Consider the following 15,718-nt stretch of genomic DNA (forward strand, 5'->3'; position numbering starts at 1 on the left):
TTACTCCAACATTTTGTGTCTATCTCCCTTGTGTACTGTCCACTCGGGGATAAAGCACATGTGATAGGAGCAGAATTAGACCATTCAGCCCATCAAGTCTACTCCACCATTCAATCATGGCTGATTTATCTTTCCCACTTAACCCCATTCCCCTGCCTTCCCCCTGTAACCCTTGACATCAGACCAGAAAACGTGACCAAAAACTGACCTCGCCACAGTTAGTTGAAGCCAAAGGGCTTGAGAATCTTTATGATACCTGACCTTGCGTGGATAGTTGCGGTGCTTGGGTTGGGTAACCAAACTTAACAGGGGAATCTGTTTGACAAGGAATAGAAGCTCCTGTGCCACAAAGACTCTCATGCTGTTTGTAGGTAGGCAGCCCTATCATGTACCACAGTACTGTACTTTAGCATGCTAAGTTATAATGAGCTCGACCTGCCCAAGGACATGTAACTTTGGTGGTTTTTGATGGGCCTTGACCTGAACCTGACATATGTGGTTGAGTTCTACCAAGATCAGATTGGTTATGCAAGCTATACATTAGTAACTCTCCAAAATAGCTCTCGTGATCTTGACCCAGCTTCGCCGAACTAAGTTTTGTGGGCGCAGTTCAACCATGTCGGTGAGAAGGTTGAATTTCATGTCTGAGTTTTAGGCTTTCTGTCTGCTGCCAGTTGTTCTGAGCAGGCCTTAGTTCATGCCCTTTGGCTTATGAACTTGACTCCCACACTCCAGATAGCCCAGCCACTGAAGCCTGCAATTCCATGTTGGTTCTTTTAACCAACACCTTGTTGATGATCTGTTGGTCCCAAGTAACTCCAAGGATTTTTCTGAGACATTGAAGGGGAAGCTCTTGGATCTTTGCCTCTCTTTGGAGCAAATATTTCACTTTTCACAGTTGTGAATGAGAATATTGGCTACAAATATGGAAATATTTGTGCTTGGGATTATTAGCTTGTAGTTCCAGGCTCATCAGATATGTTTGATGGTGATAAGAAGCAAAGCTAATTTCAGCACAAGGCTGGAAGTGATGAAAATGAACCCTCCTTTATATCTTAACCATATAACCATATAACAATTACAGCACGGAAACAGGCCATCTCGGCCCTCCAAGTCCGTGCCGAACAACTTTTTTTCCCTTAGTCCCACCTGCCTGTACTCATACCATAACCCTCCATTCCCTTCTCATCCTTATGCCTATCCAATTTATTTTTAAATGATACCAACGAACCTGCCTCCACCACTTCCACTGGAAGCTCATTCCACACCGCTACCACTCTCTGATTCTTGCCTTTGACTTGTGTGAATATATTTGTATACTATTCTCTTGCTCATTACTGTCTCGCTCACTTGTTCCCTCGCTCTGAAGCTTCTTCCCTTTATTTTATCTTTTGAACGTGTTCCATAAACAGCTCATTCCCAGTCCAACTTACTATTTACCAGATTCTAATTCTTCTATTCCAATTTGCTCTCCTCAATCTCCAGTATTACCTCGTCTCTCTATTGCCCCCTTCTTCTATAACCTACAGGCTTTTTTCAACCTAAATTTAATAGTTACTAATTTCAGCAAAGGCACACTGTTAATCTTAAAAATAACCTATCCTCGGACTTTTTGCAGGTGTGTGCCAACCAACAGCTTACAGCTTCTCTGCTGTTACTTTGGGTCTGCCTTGTTTTGCATGTTTGATTTCTACATGTTAAAACCTGAGGTCCTGAATTCCTCTATGCTCCTCTCACTTCAGAGCAAACGCCTGATCTTACAGCTGAGGGGACGCATCAATGAGTTGGAGGCTGAGCTGGCCGAGCAGCAACACCTGAAACAGCAGGCTTTGGATGAGAATGAGTTTGTGAAGGCTGAACTCGAGGAGGTGAAAAAGAAGCAGGATGTCACGGAGAAAGCCCAGAGGAGCCTCACAGAAATCGAACGTAAGTTCCAAATTCGCATTCCAACCTGATGAGATTAGTTCCTGCAAATGCATGGTGGTGATTTTGTCTGACTGCCATGCGTCTGTCGATGTAATGAACGGTTAAAAATACAATCTGATTGAATTTAGTGATGGTCTTAACCAGTCAACCAGGGATCACTGTTTTCATCCAGTATGTATAATCAGATTTGATCTCTGAACCCACCTTCTGGGTGTCTCTTCACACTTTAAGATGCTGTGTGCGGTTCAATGATGATCGCTTTCGCATCTCTTCAGAGTTCATTTTTTTATTGGGATCCGAAACTTGGAGAAAGCGTTCCACGTATTCAAAGAATTACGGAATCCCTTTCAGAAATGTTTACATCCGCTTCAGAAAGCAGTAACTCTTCCATCAGAATGCAACTAGTGGCTGCTTCTCTGTGGGAATCTCCCTACTATATTGTGCTCCAACTTCCCTAACGTTCACACAAGCACATTTTCCAGTGGGGCCATGAAATAGTAATTCTGATTGGTGACGACCGATGTCTCGTTTTTGTTACAAAGGCAAATTATGGTTGGTCGCACCCACCTGTGTGAGATCAATGGATCAGTTCAGGGTTGCACCATACACCTTGCTGCCCACTTGATTTTTGTCTACAGCCAGTGAAGAACTATGCTTAGTTGACTACATTTAAACAATTTGATGCTTCAAAAATACTAACCTCAGTGACAAATTTGAGATGGGATGATTCAGTTTTTTGTTTCTTTTCATCTCCCAGGAAAAGCTCAAGCTAATGAACAAAGGTACACAAAGTTGAAGGAGAAGTACACTGAACTGGTTCAAAACCATGCAGATTTGCTCCGAAAGGTGAGTCCCTCCAGAACACCAGCCTGATTTTACAGCATGGCAAAATTGAGTGCCTAGCACGCATATGATGGTTGAAAACTGTTACAACTTTGAAATAGCTATAGGTGTGTAAAATTATACATTGGTTGATATCCAAAGCTTAGTTGGTAGCACTCTTCACTCTGAATATGAAGGTTATTAATTCAGAGTTCACTGCAGAAAAATATGAGGCCATTTAGTCTTTGAGCCTGGTTTGCCATTCAGTAGGATCATGATTGACCTGTGACCTAAAGCCACAAAGCCAACTTCTTCCCACATCCCTCAACAAAATCTCCCAATCTCGAAGAGTGTTAAAGGTTATGGGGAGAAGGCAGGACAATAGGGTTGAGAGGGGAAAATAGATTAGCTGTGATTGACTGGCGGAGTAGACTTGATGGGCTGAATGGCCTAATTCTACTCCTATGTTCATGGTCCAGTCCCAGCCCGAGCATTATTTGCTACGTGTAGAAGAATTCCATGTGTGGAATGTTAATGTTGCCACTGATAGATTTGGCAATAACCTTTAGACTTTTCCCTTTCTCCTGGATTTCCCCAAAAAGCCAAATTTCTCTCTACTCACCCCCAAATGTCTACGTTAACGCTTTAGTGTAGTACTGTGGGAGTGCTGCATTCTCCAAGCAGCTGTGTTTTGGATAAAATATTAAAACAACACCTTATGTGCACTCTTAGTTGGACATAAACAGTTCACATCCCTTTTTTGAAGGAGAGGAGGGAATAGGTGCAATCTTTATCCCTCATTTATTGAACCACAGTCAGGCTATCTGGGCATGAAATGATGGTTGTTCACATAGACAGTCATACAGCACGTAAAGAGGCTCTCGGCCCAACTTGCCCATGTCGACCAAGATGCCCTACTACACTAGTTCCACCTGCCCGCGTTTGGTCCACATCCCTCTAACCCTTTCCTATCCTTGTACCTATCCAAATATCTTTTAAATATTATTATAGTACCTGCCTTAGCTACCTCTTCAGGCATCTCATTGCATATACCCACCATCTTCTGTGTGAAAAGGTTGCCCCTCAGTTTCCTTTGACTCGTGCATTAAACCTATGTCACCTGGTTCTTGATTCCCTTCCCTGGGTAAAAGACTGTGTATTTACTGTATCTATACACCTCATCATCCCTCATCCTCCGGTGCTTCAAAAAATAAAGTCCTAGCCTGCCCAAGGTATGTTTCCTGTATTACAACAGCAACCAGACAAATAAATTCTTCCTTGGTGTTTAACCTCTTGGGATCTCCTGAGATTGTGAAAGACACACTATCAATGTCTCCTGAACCTTCTTCCTACAGTTTTCCTATTGACCCTGTTCCCTTGAGTAATTTGCCCTATGGTTTTTGGATTGCTTTGATGCATCATGACTGCAACTCCTGTGTTGATTTGGCTTTATTTCTCCTGGAAATTAAGGTTTATGGGCTCTATAGAACTATTGGTTCTCTGAGTGCACATTTGGCCTTAAATTAATTTTGCATCATTTATAATATTTGGATTCCTCAAAATGCCTTTTTAGTGCTGTCGTTGTTGCAATAGACAATAGGTGCAGGAGTAGGCCATTCGAGCCAGAACCGCCATTCAATGTGATCATGGCTGATCATCCCCAATCAGTACCTCGCTCCTGCCTTCTCCCCATATCCCCTGACTCTGCTATCTTTAAGAGCCTTATCTATCTCTCTCTCTTGAAAGTACCCAGAGAACCGGCCTCCACCCCCTCTGAGGCAGAGAATTCCACAGACTCACAACTGTCTGTGAGAAAAAGTATTTCCTCGTTTTCATTCTAAATGGCTTACCCCTTATTTTTAAACAGTGGTCCCTGGTTCTGGACTCCCCCAACATCAGGAACATGTTTTCTGCCTCGAGCGTGCCCAAGCTCTTAATAATCTTATGTGTTTCAATAAGATCCCCTTGTAGTGCAGAGACCATGTCAGTCAGGTGATACAAAATGAAATTGTAATTAATGGTGTGGATATTGGGAGAGCTCTTCTGCTGTAATGCAACCTGAATCTTCATGTCCATCTGTAGGGTTAGCTGGGTCCTCAATTTAGTGTTAAACCTCTGGCTTTGTGGCAGTCACTGAGTACTGCAAGGTTTGTTCAGCTACGTTTTCCACACAGGTCTCTGGAGTGGGACTTGAGGTTGCAAGCTTGTGACTCTGAGGCGAGTGAGTAGACCAAGGCAGTGTCTGGTTTGCTGATATGGCCCTCCTGTAAGATAGGTGTTGATAACTTTTTATGGCCTGCCTCTCTGTTTACCAGTAATGGTGCACCTGACATTTAAGCATTCCGTAACCTTCAGTAGTTAAAATGGCATAGTGCATAGGTTACATAATTCTCCCTGTTAGCAAAACGGATTGGAGTCACCAGAGTGAGGTGGTGGAGAAGGGGGGTGGGGTGGCAACAATCACCAATTTACTGATGTAAATGACTGATCAATATTTCTCTTTAGTTGTTTCTTCAGAATATGAGGATCAATGATGGTGTATTTAATTGTAGTGCAGTCAAGTTTAATTTCATTTTGTAATAAATCCTTGGAGCTTTCAGTGATGACTTGAAACAATCTAGGTTTGCATAAGTAAGCTGTGATTCTGCTGCGAGTAGTATGATCACGAGTCATAGGTTTGTGGGTTCAACTCACACTCTGGAGATTTGAATCACAGTGCATTGCGGGAGTGTTGAAGGTGACAGCTGTCAGACGAGGAATTTAAACTGAGTCCCTTTGACCATTATGGATGGATATAAAGGGTCCCATTATACACTTTCCAAGAAGTTCAGGGGAATTATGGCCAGAATCCTGGCTAATATTATCCCCTCACATCTATATTTCTAAAACAAATGGTCTGATCATTGAGCCTGTCAGTATGAGCTTATTATGTGCAAATTGGTTACTTGATAATATTTCCCACATTACAGGCATGTGCTGTTGGAAAGTGCTTAGAAATGTACTAAATGCAAATCTTCCTCAATTGTTGTATTTGAAATTAGCTCTCTGCCCCAAATCTATTGCAAGGTATACTCTTGGCCAGAATTAATTGATTCAATTTGATATGAGGTTTCAAAGCCTTTCATTGAGCTTCTGATTATGGATTTGATGCTTTTCCTTGCTTGTTTTGACCTGTAAATCATTGGCATGCATTCCATCAATTAAATCTTCAAGTGTGTATACATGTGCCTTATACTGGCAACGTCCTTGTTTGAACAAATGATCTTGAGTTCCTCCATCCATCTCAGGAGCTACTGTGTTTGAACAAAGAATTTATTGTTGCCTTGCCAGTACTACAGCTAGAAGAGATTCTGTATCCCCTTACCATGCGTATCAGCTCTTGTGGTACAATGCCGTAACTGACCAAATGTGTTTTATTGCACTGTGGGAGCTGTACAATATTGAATGATAATTAGTTTCCAGAGTTCCTTTGTATGTTTTGAGTAAACCATGCCAGACGTCATCCATTGGAACCAATCCTGCTTTGATGTAAAACATATTTTGCTATTTTAAGTGCGTGAAGAAGTATTGGATTAGGTAGAGATGTTTGATTTTAACAAAAGAGAGAATTGAGCACCACAAGGTTTCTGAAGACATTACATTTACCCAGCAGTTTCAATGGCTGCATCCCCAAGTTATTTGTTTCTTTTTAAATTTTTGTTAGAAATTAGACAGTGGCTGCCTGTTCTATTTGTATTTCTTTAAAGGCATAAAGACGAGCACTATTTTAGGACACACGGAAATGCAGATACTGGTTTACAAAACAAAACAAAGTGCTGGAGTGACTCAGCAGGTTAAGCAGCATCTCTGGAGAATACGGATAGGTGATGTTTTGGTTCGGGACCCTTCTTCAGACTGATTGTATTAGGAGGGAGAAAGCTGGAAGGTGAGGTTGAGACAAGACCCGGCAAGTGATGGATAGACATAGGTAATGGGTGTTTATGATTGGCAGATAATTGGACAAAGGCCACAGATGAAAAGACAGAATGTGAGACCAGGAGATAAAAGATAAAAGAGGTGTGAAATGTGGCACCAGAGAAAGGAATCGGTGGAAGGGGCGGGGCGGGGGGGGGGGGGGGGGGGGGGGGGGTGGGTGGGGGGGGGTTTATGGCAGGAGTTGAAGAAGTGAGTGTGCATCCAGGTGGGATACAGGGAAGAGTGAGGAAAAAAGAGAGGGGGAGTATTTGTAAATTAGTTACCTAAAAATGAAGGATTCAATGCTCATAGCATTGGGTTGTAAGCAGCCCAGTTTGTGTATGGACTCACTCTGACAATAGAGGAGATTAAGGATGATAAGGCCAGTATGGAAATGGAAGGGGGATTTAAATTGGTTACAAATCAGGTGACCCAGCAGTCCTTGGCAGACTGAGCACGTGTTCAGCAAAATGGTCGCCTAGTCTATGCTTGGTCTTGCTGATGGGTCGCACATCGTGGGCACCGAATGCAGCAGCTGAGGTTAGAGGAGGTGCATGTGAATCTCAGTCGTACCTGGAAGGACTACTGGGGTTCCTGGATGGATGCGAAGGAGCATAGGGGCAAGTGTTACATCTGCAGCGAAGGTACCTGGGGAGGGAGTGGTTTGGGTGGGAAAAGATGAGTGTACCACGGATTTGCTGGTGGTGAGATCACTTTGGCTGGTGGTGAGATCACTTTGAATGAAGATTGTGGAAATGTACTAATTTAATGTACTGTGTTAATGTAGGTATTAGGTACTATCGCACCATTTAAGAAACATTTAGACAGGTACATTAATACGACGGTTTAGAGGGATATGGGCCAAATGCAGGCAGGCAGGTGGGACAAGTGTAGGTGGGACATGTTGGTCAGTGTGGGCAAGTTGGGCCAAAGGGTCTGTTTCCATGCTGTGTGACTATAACTCTAAATTAGATGTATGGAGTCAGGTTTTCCCGGATCCAGCCCCTTTATGATCAACACCTGCTGTTCCCATCCTCCGACCTTTAGTTTGCGGATGTGGAGAGCTAGACAAGCTGGCCTTTGAATCTGAGAGCCAACCATTGATGTGAAATATTGGGTTTGGAGGTTATCAAAGGCATTTTTCAAATGCCTTTTATAGTCAGAGATTATTACAATCATTCAAACATGTTTCAATAAAAACTATATTATAATGTAGTAGAAACTGTAACAAATTTAAAAAATATTGAATTGAGGTAAGCCAAGACAGGAATTCTTTTTCAAACGGGAATGGTTACCATTCGGAGGCAATCCTCACCCTGATGTGAGGCTAAAGGCCAGATACTGTGCCCAGACCCTGCTCTCATGGGCTCAGCGACAGCAACACAGGAGACTGTAAGATGCACCTGCACCAGACGTCCAGTTTGAATCAGACTTTCGTCTTACATCAAGGCGTGTGAAGCCTGCCGACGGGTCCTTTTGGAATCATTTACCACAATCTGGGCCATTAATTTAGGGCCAATGCAAGATTTAATTTTAACAGCAAAATGCTAAGAACAGCTGATTTAAGAAATAGAATATGGCAGATGATACTATATATGAACAAGTGATACTGTAAAAAGTACATGGACTTATTTCTGAAGCTCTGAAGTAACGGAAGCTGTTTCACAAACTATTGCTCATTCCTTTCGTTTCTGATTAGCTCAACCGCTATACATCCCGCAACATTATTGTGATAAGTTAGGAACGAACACCAGCAGCTTTTAATGGAGATCCTGGCACTGAATAATATACCTGAGTAACTTAACACGGCTGAACGGTGAGCAGACAAAAGGAAAAGGAACTAGAGAGTCGTGGCGACACAAGACTTGGATGAAAGAAAAGATTCTTCAAAGGGTTTTACGGTAGATGAGAAAATAATGAGAAGATAATCCCAGAGAGTGGGGCTGCAGTGCCAGAAATACTCTGGTTAATCAAAGAGTGACCGGGGAGGACATTCCCTGGAATCAGCATGGAAAGGGAAGATGAATGAATTACCAGTCTGATAAGGGAGGTAAAGCAAAATGAATATCAAAGAATGATTGAATTCGGTGGAAAAGCAACTGAATGGGGCTTGGTGACTTTTATGTTTTGTTTTAATTCTTTGCATTTTAATTTGCATGTCATATTTTAAAATCTCCTATCGGGATCCCTTTCATTGGATTTCTTATTATAACTATCCACTTTGGCTGTTCAAATGCAAGAACTGAGGTGGAGCCAAAACTTGTTAAGCTCATCTCTTGTTAGTGGTGGTGCAAGCTGATGTCGTCAATCAATTCTCCAGTAGATTAATATTGATAAGGTTGGTCATCGGGATCGTGCAACAAGTCATGAATGAGCCAACCATACTGATCAAGATGTTTATATCTTCCTTCCTGGAATGATAATATTGTAATATTTGCTGCTCAGGACAAGGAAATTATAAGGAATACATGATAAGGAAGTCTGAAGAAGGGTCCAGATCCAAAAAGTCACCCATTCCTTCTCTTCAAAGATGCTACCTGGCCAGTGAGGTACTCCAGCTTTTGTGTCTATCTCTGGTTTAAACCAGCATCTGCAGTTCCTTCCTGCAAATAAAGAAATTAAGGAAGGTTTGCTGTACGAGAGACTTGAGTGGTAGGATGGACAGAAGGCGCTTAATGTTTAAGTCTGTGGCTCTGCGAAAGGCTTCCTCATTCCATGTGATTGATTTGTCACAGCTTTGCCTTGCAGCTAAGCAGTAGCTTCGATAAACATCTGCAATGAACTGAATCCTAGGTGGAACTTACATTTATCATCAAGTTAGTTGAACAACGTTTAGGAGGTTCACTTTAATTTATCTCTTGGAAGCCAGAGAAGGCTAAGCTCCTAGCTCAGCACAGCTAATGTTTCCAGCTACTTCATTGTGGATCTTTAATTGGTGTATTAACATATTGTGTGGTCTGTTATATTGTGCATAGATTATACAACACTAGTATTTACCTAACTTGTACTTATGCATATAACAATAAACTTGACTTGACGAACCTTGCGGCAAATTACACAGGTATGTCCTGTACACAAAGAGCAGGCCAAACCCTATCAGACTAATTACCGCCCAATCAATCTACTCAGAATTATTTGTGTAGTAATGAAACGTCATCGACAATGCCATCTGGTGGCACTTACTCACCAATAACCTGCCTGCTGATGCCCAGTTTTGGTTTTGTCAAGTTCAGTTGACTCTGGATTTAATTTCATCCTTGGTCTTAATATGAACCCAAAAGAGTGGAATTTCAGTGGGCAGGTGAGAGTAACTGCCCTTTAGGCTGTTTAGGCAGCATTTGACAGAGCATAGCCTTAAGAATCCTACTGAAACTGTTGTAATGTCAATGGGCATCTAGGGGAAATTCTGCAATAGTTGGAGTCAGACCTTACACAGGGAAAGGCGATTGCAGTTAGTTATCCAAGCGCAGGATATGACTGCAGGAGTTCCTCATCATCGTGCCGAGATCCAACTATCTTTAACTCATCCACTGTTGACCTTCCTTCCATCACAAGTTCAGAGGTGGGGATGTTTGCTGATGATTGAACAATGTTCAAATGCATTCACATATCCTCAGAGCTGAAGCAGTCCAATCAGACTAAGACATGAGTTCCACCCCCCCTCCCCCCCCCTTCCCCCCTCCCCCCCCCCCCCCCCCCCCCCCCCCCCGATTCATCTGAACATCAAATCCTATCCGCCATCTCCAAGACATGTCAGGAATGTAATTAAATCTTTATTGCATCAATCACATATTTCATATCATTGTGTCTGACGCAGCTACATCTTGTCACATAAATTACAAAATTGCAGATTCCGAAAATCTTGGCTGAAGTAGATGCTTAGACTCCTGCAGAAAGCAGATGTTTACCTCAGGGTTGCAGTGTTACTGGAGCCAGTAATACCCAGATGGATTATCCACATCTGAACCTGAAACTTGTGACCCCATCACCACTCCAACCTGTGTTTTAAGTTTGCACTGTAGACACAAGGAACTGCAGATGCTGGTTTATAAATAAATGGCACAAAGTGCTGGAATAACTCAGGTCAGGCATGCTGACCTGTTGAGTTACTCCAGCGTTAGTGTCAGTATGTTTTTAATACTTGTTAAAACAGTCATTTGAGTTGGCACGAGTGCATTCAAGTGCAACACATTTTTTTTTAATAATATTTTTATTAGAAGCATGTACATATCATAATCAAAACACATTTAGTATATCAATTACATAGTGTTAATAGATGGGAGTCCAGCTATCAGAGTAATAGGCATCCTCATTTATCAATTATATATTAACTCTGCTTCTATTTGTTTATTTTTTTTAATATAGATAGTCAGAAAGAAGAGAAATAAACATGATAAAAAAGAATAGAATAAATGATCAATAATACAATTTTGGAGATTGGTCCGTAGATTATAAAACATAACTATTCATCTAATTTGTGCAACAAATTTAAATCAGTGAAATTTTATAGAATCCTTATGAATATATAATTGCGATGACATGAAAGGCACGATTAGATTATTGAAATCACAATAAAATTGTGCTAGGACATCTAGATGTAAGTCAGTCTGAACAAGCTGGAATTTGGGTTGGGGATTGATGTCCAGCTCTGGGGCGGAGATGCAGTAAACTGGGGATCTATGGGCGTGAAATGGCTGCTAATCTGGATGAGTGGATATTAGGCCGATGAAGTGTTTTGTGAATACTCGGCATTTAATACCATTATCCCTTCCGAGCTGGTTACCAAGCTCACGGAACTGGGCCTCTGCGCATCCCTCTACAATTGGATCCTCGACTTCCTCATCCACAGACCACAGTCTGTTCGAATTGGAGGAACCACTTCATCTTCAGTAACCTCAAGGCTGCGTGCTCAGCCCCCTGCTTTACTCACTCTATACCCATAACTGGGTAGCCGGGCATAAAGCAAACTCCATCATCAAGTTCACCGAAGACACCACTGTGGTTGGACAGATGGGGACAAGTCAGAGTATAGAAGTGAGATCGACCGACTGACCAAATGGTGCCAGCACAACAACCTGGCTCTCAACATCAGTAAGACCAAGGAACTGATTGAGGACTTTGATAGGAGAATGATGAGGACCCACAACCCTGTTTATATCAATGGGACGATGGTGGAGAGCGTCAATAACTTCAAATTCCTGGGCATGCATATTTCCGAAGATCTTTCCTGGACCCAGCACACCGATGCAATTATTAAAAAAAGCACATCAGCGACTGCACTTCCTGAGAAGATTACGGAGATTCGGCATGTCGAAGAGGATTTTCCTAAACTTCTACAGGTGGACGGTAGAGAGCATTCTGACTGGTTGCATCGTGGCCTGGCTCAGCAACTTGAACGTCCAGGAGCAGAAAAGACTACAAAAAGTTGTGACCAGTGACCAGTTCATCATTTGACCTCCCCACCATCGAAGGGATCTATCATAGTTGTTGCCTCAAAAAGGCAGCCAAAATCATCAAGGACCCACACCATCCTGGCCACACACTCAACTCACCATTGCCATCAGGAAGAAGGTACAGGGGCCTGAAAACTGTAACGTCCAGGTTCAGGAACTGCTGCTTCCCTAGAGCCATCAGGCTATTAAACACAACAATGAATAAGCTCTGAGCTCTAAACTACAAAAGACTTATTATTATTGCACTATATTTGTTATTTATTGAACTTTTTCTTTTTTTTCCTCTTCCCCTGTTATGTACTATGTTTACATATTCACATATTCTGTTGTGCTGCAGCAAGTAAAAATGTCATTGTCCCATCCTTGACCTATGACAATAAAACATTCTTGACTCTTGACTCTCTTGAATTTTGGGTTCATAATTCAGAATAACTGCTTGAAGATTTCATTTCTATAAAATTTAAATAGGCAAAAAGTTTTGCTTGATTTCTGCAATTCATGCGCCATCTGCTGGGGAACACCCATAATGCTGTTTAGAAAATCATGTTTAGTTTAGAGATGCAGCGTGGAAACAGGCCCATTGGCCGACCGAGTCCGTGCCAACCATCCCTGCACACCTACACTATACTACACACACTAGGGACAATTTACAGTTTTTATCATGCCAATTAGCCTCCCAACCTGTACGTCTTTGGAAGGTAAGAAACCAGAGATCCCAGAGAAAACCCATGCAGGTCACAGGGAGAATGTACAAACACCGTACAGGCAATACCCATCAGTCAGGATCGAACCTGGGGCTCCGAACTTGAAAATTTTTTTCAAAATGGAGCTGGGTGGAGGACAAATGTATACCTCAAGTCAGTCATAGTCAGACTAGTGGCTGCATTGGCTCATCTACATTGGTCCCATCATATCCCTTAATTTCTTTAGTGTCCAAAATCCATAAATTTCAATTGTGAACCAACGTAACATCCACAACTAATGCATATGTCCAAAATTTCACAGCCCAAGATAAAAGAAATTTCACATTGTATATTAAGTAGCAGACCTGTTCATCCAGAGACTAGGATCCTTAACTCTATGCTGCCCAAACAGGGGGAATACATTAGAAGAAGAAATCCTAGATAACTGCAGACCTGGGAACACTGAAATAGAAGCAGAAAATGCTGGAAACACTCAGCAGGTCAGGCAAAATCTACGAAAAGAGAAGCAAGTTGACAGCATCTGCGCCTCAAAGAATTGTAAAGATTTCAATGAGATTGCTCAAAATTCTGGAACATCAGTGAGCATTTCAAGCACTTCCTCCAAGGCAATATGATCTGTGCATCCTTCATGCTAATGTGGGCTGTAACAGAGTCAACAGACCTGTCTTATTCTATCGCTTTTGCTTCCAAGCAGCACATTAATTTCATAGCAGATTTCAAAATGATTATATTCTGCACCACAGCCTGCTCTCATTGAGACAACGATCCAGTGATCAATGTAAATTTCTGCTGGCTCCTTCATGAAACAGGCAACCTTATGGAATTGTGTGGAAAGGAACTGCTGATGCTGGTTTAAACCGAAGATAGACACAAAATGCTGAAGTAACTCAGCAGGACAAGCAGCATCTCTGGAGAGAGGGAATGGGTGATGTTTTGGGTCGAGACCGTTCTTCAGACTAGAGTCAGGGGAAAAGGAAACAAGAGATATAGACGGCGATGTAGCGAGAGAAAGAACAATTGAATGAAAGATATGCAAAAAAAGTCACGATGATAAAGGAAACAGGCCATTGTTAGTTGTTTGCTAGGTGAGAACAAGAAGCTGGTGTGACTTGGGTGGGGGAGGGATTGGGAGAGAGGAAATGCAATGGTTACTTGAAGTTAGAGAAATCAATTGTCATACCATTGGGTTGTAAGGTGCCCAAGCGAAATATGAGATGCTCTTCCTCCAATATGGACCATATGGACTTCCTGCTTATACAAGAACATAGTACGTTACACCACAGGAAAGGCCCTTCGGCCCACAATGTCTGACAAACATGATGCCAAGACCAACCCTCGATTGAGTGACTAACTAAAAGCTGCCACTCTTGCATGGACTGAATAGCAGAATGCCAGCACTTTGAAATGTGGCATTAGTGGAGGAGGTGGAAATTGTCCGTTGTGCTTTGTCGATGCTCCTTTTCTGCCTGGTTCTAACATGTTGCATGTCTTTCTGCTCTGTCATGCATTTATTTGCCATATTTATGAATTAGAGGAACTTACTGGTTACTGGAGCTCCTACATTTATGTGTAAAATGTGTGCTTACATGTGCTGGATGACGTCATTGCAAATGTTAGATTACTCACTGTCATATTTGATTAGTACGGGTGTCAGAGGTTATGGGGAGAAGGCAGGAGAATGGGGTTAGGAGGTAGAGATAGATCGGCCATGATTGAATAGTGGAGTAGACTTGATGGGCCAAATGGCCTAATTCTACTCCTATCATTTATGATCTTAAATCCTCAAAAACATTATTGAACAGAAACCTAATAGTGCTCATCACATAAACATAGCGGATTCTTGATTGAGTACACTGACTTCCCGAGAATCTTTCCAGTATCTTCGAGGTACAATCCAGGAACGTAATGGTATAATCTCCATCAATTTGGATGAGTACAGCTTCAACAATGTTGATAAAACTCGTTTCATCATCATGGATAATTCGGACCTGATTGATACCTTCCACTCATTTTCTGAGACTGAACTTAAAATAAAACTAATAGGGAGGCAGCAGTAATTTTATAAATTTATAGTGCAAACAGTACACCGGTATAATTAAATCATGCAACTGTATTGAATTTTGGAACCAAGGACACACCAGATTAATTCATGGAACTAATAGTGGGCCAATAAATAAAAGTGAAGTAGCTGTGTTCAAATCAATAAATAATTTATCAGCCACAGAATAAATTGCTGCAACAAACAATGAATTAACTTTGTAATTGGACACTATTTTCCCAAATTAATTACAGAATGGGTCAGCAACTCCACGAGGTTTCAATTTTTATATCACCAGATCAATTAACTAATAGAATGGTAGAGACACTGAAGTAAATTAAGAGAGCAGTAGAATATAAGGGGCAGAGTATAATAGCGTGCCAGAAATTGATCAGTAGTAAGCACTTGTGAATGGGGTGGGCAGCATGCTAGAAAATTAATAGCAATGTCCTTTAGCCATTCTGAAAAAGGCCTTTGGCACCCTTGAGTTTGTTCTAGCTTGCTACTTTCACTGTTGCAGCTTTCGCTTGTCACTGCCTATATATCTTTCCGTTGTGAAGAGTTTCACATAAAACACAATTTCACTTTTTTTATTTTACAAATAGCGCCCTTTTCCCAACACAGATAAATGATTAATATTATAAATGTTGTTGAATGGAAAACCCCCATTTAGTAGGAGAAGAAGGAAGAAAGGTTATAGTCCTTGTGGCAGGACAAGATGATAAAAGAGTATTAAAATTAGGAGCAAGTGTAACCACTGGCCCTTTGAGCCTGCTCCGTCTGTCATTCTTCAATATCACTGCTGTTCTACCTCGGCTCCG

The 15,718-nt window shown here is 41.8% G+C and overlaps 1 protein-coding gene across 2 annotated transcripts in view; it reads left to right on the forward strand.

The window, feature by feature from the left end:
* hip1 (huntingtin interacting protein 1) overlaps positions 1 to 15,718 on the forward strand; it is a 189,709-nt gene that overhangs the window by 139,090 nt on the left and 34,901 nt on the right. For both annotated transcript variants that reach the window (XM_055657952.1, XM_055657953.1), the window contains exons 14-15: positions 1,743 to 1,926; positions 2,684 to 2,772. In XM_055657952.1, the coding sequence (XP_055513927.1) occupies positions 1,743 to 1,926; positions 2,684 to 2,772 (273 nt within the window). The remainder of the gene's footprint in view (positions 1 to 1,742; positions 1,927 to 2,683; positions 2,773 to 15,718) is intronic.

Source organism: Leucoraja erinacea, chromosome 28 (assembly GCF_028641065.1).
Source record: "Leucoraja erinacea ecotype New England chromosome 28, Leri_hhj_1, whole genome shotgun sequence".
NCBI lineage: Eukaryota > Metazoa > Chordata > Chondrichthyes > Rajiformes > Rajidae > Leucoraja > Leucoraja erinaceus.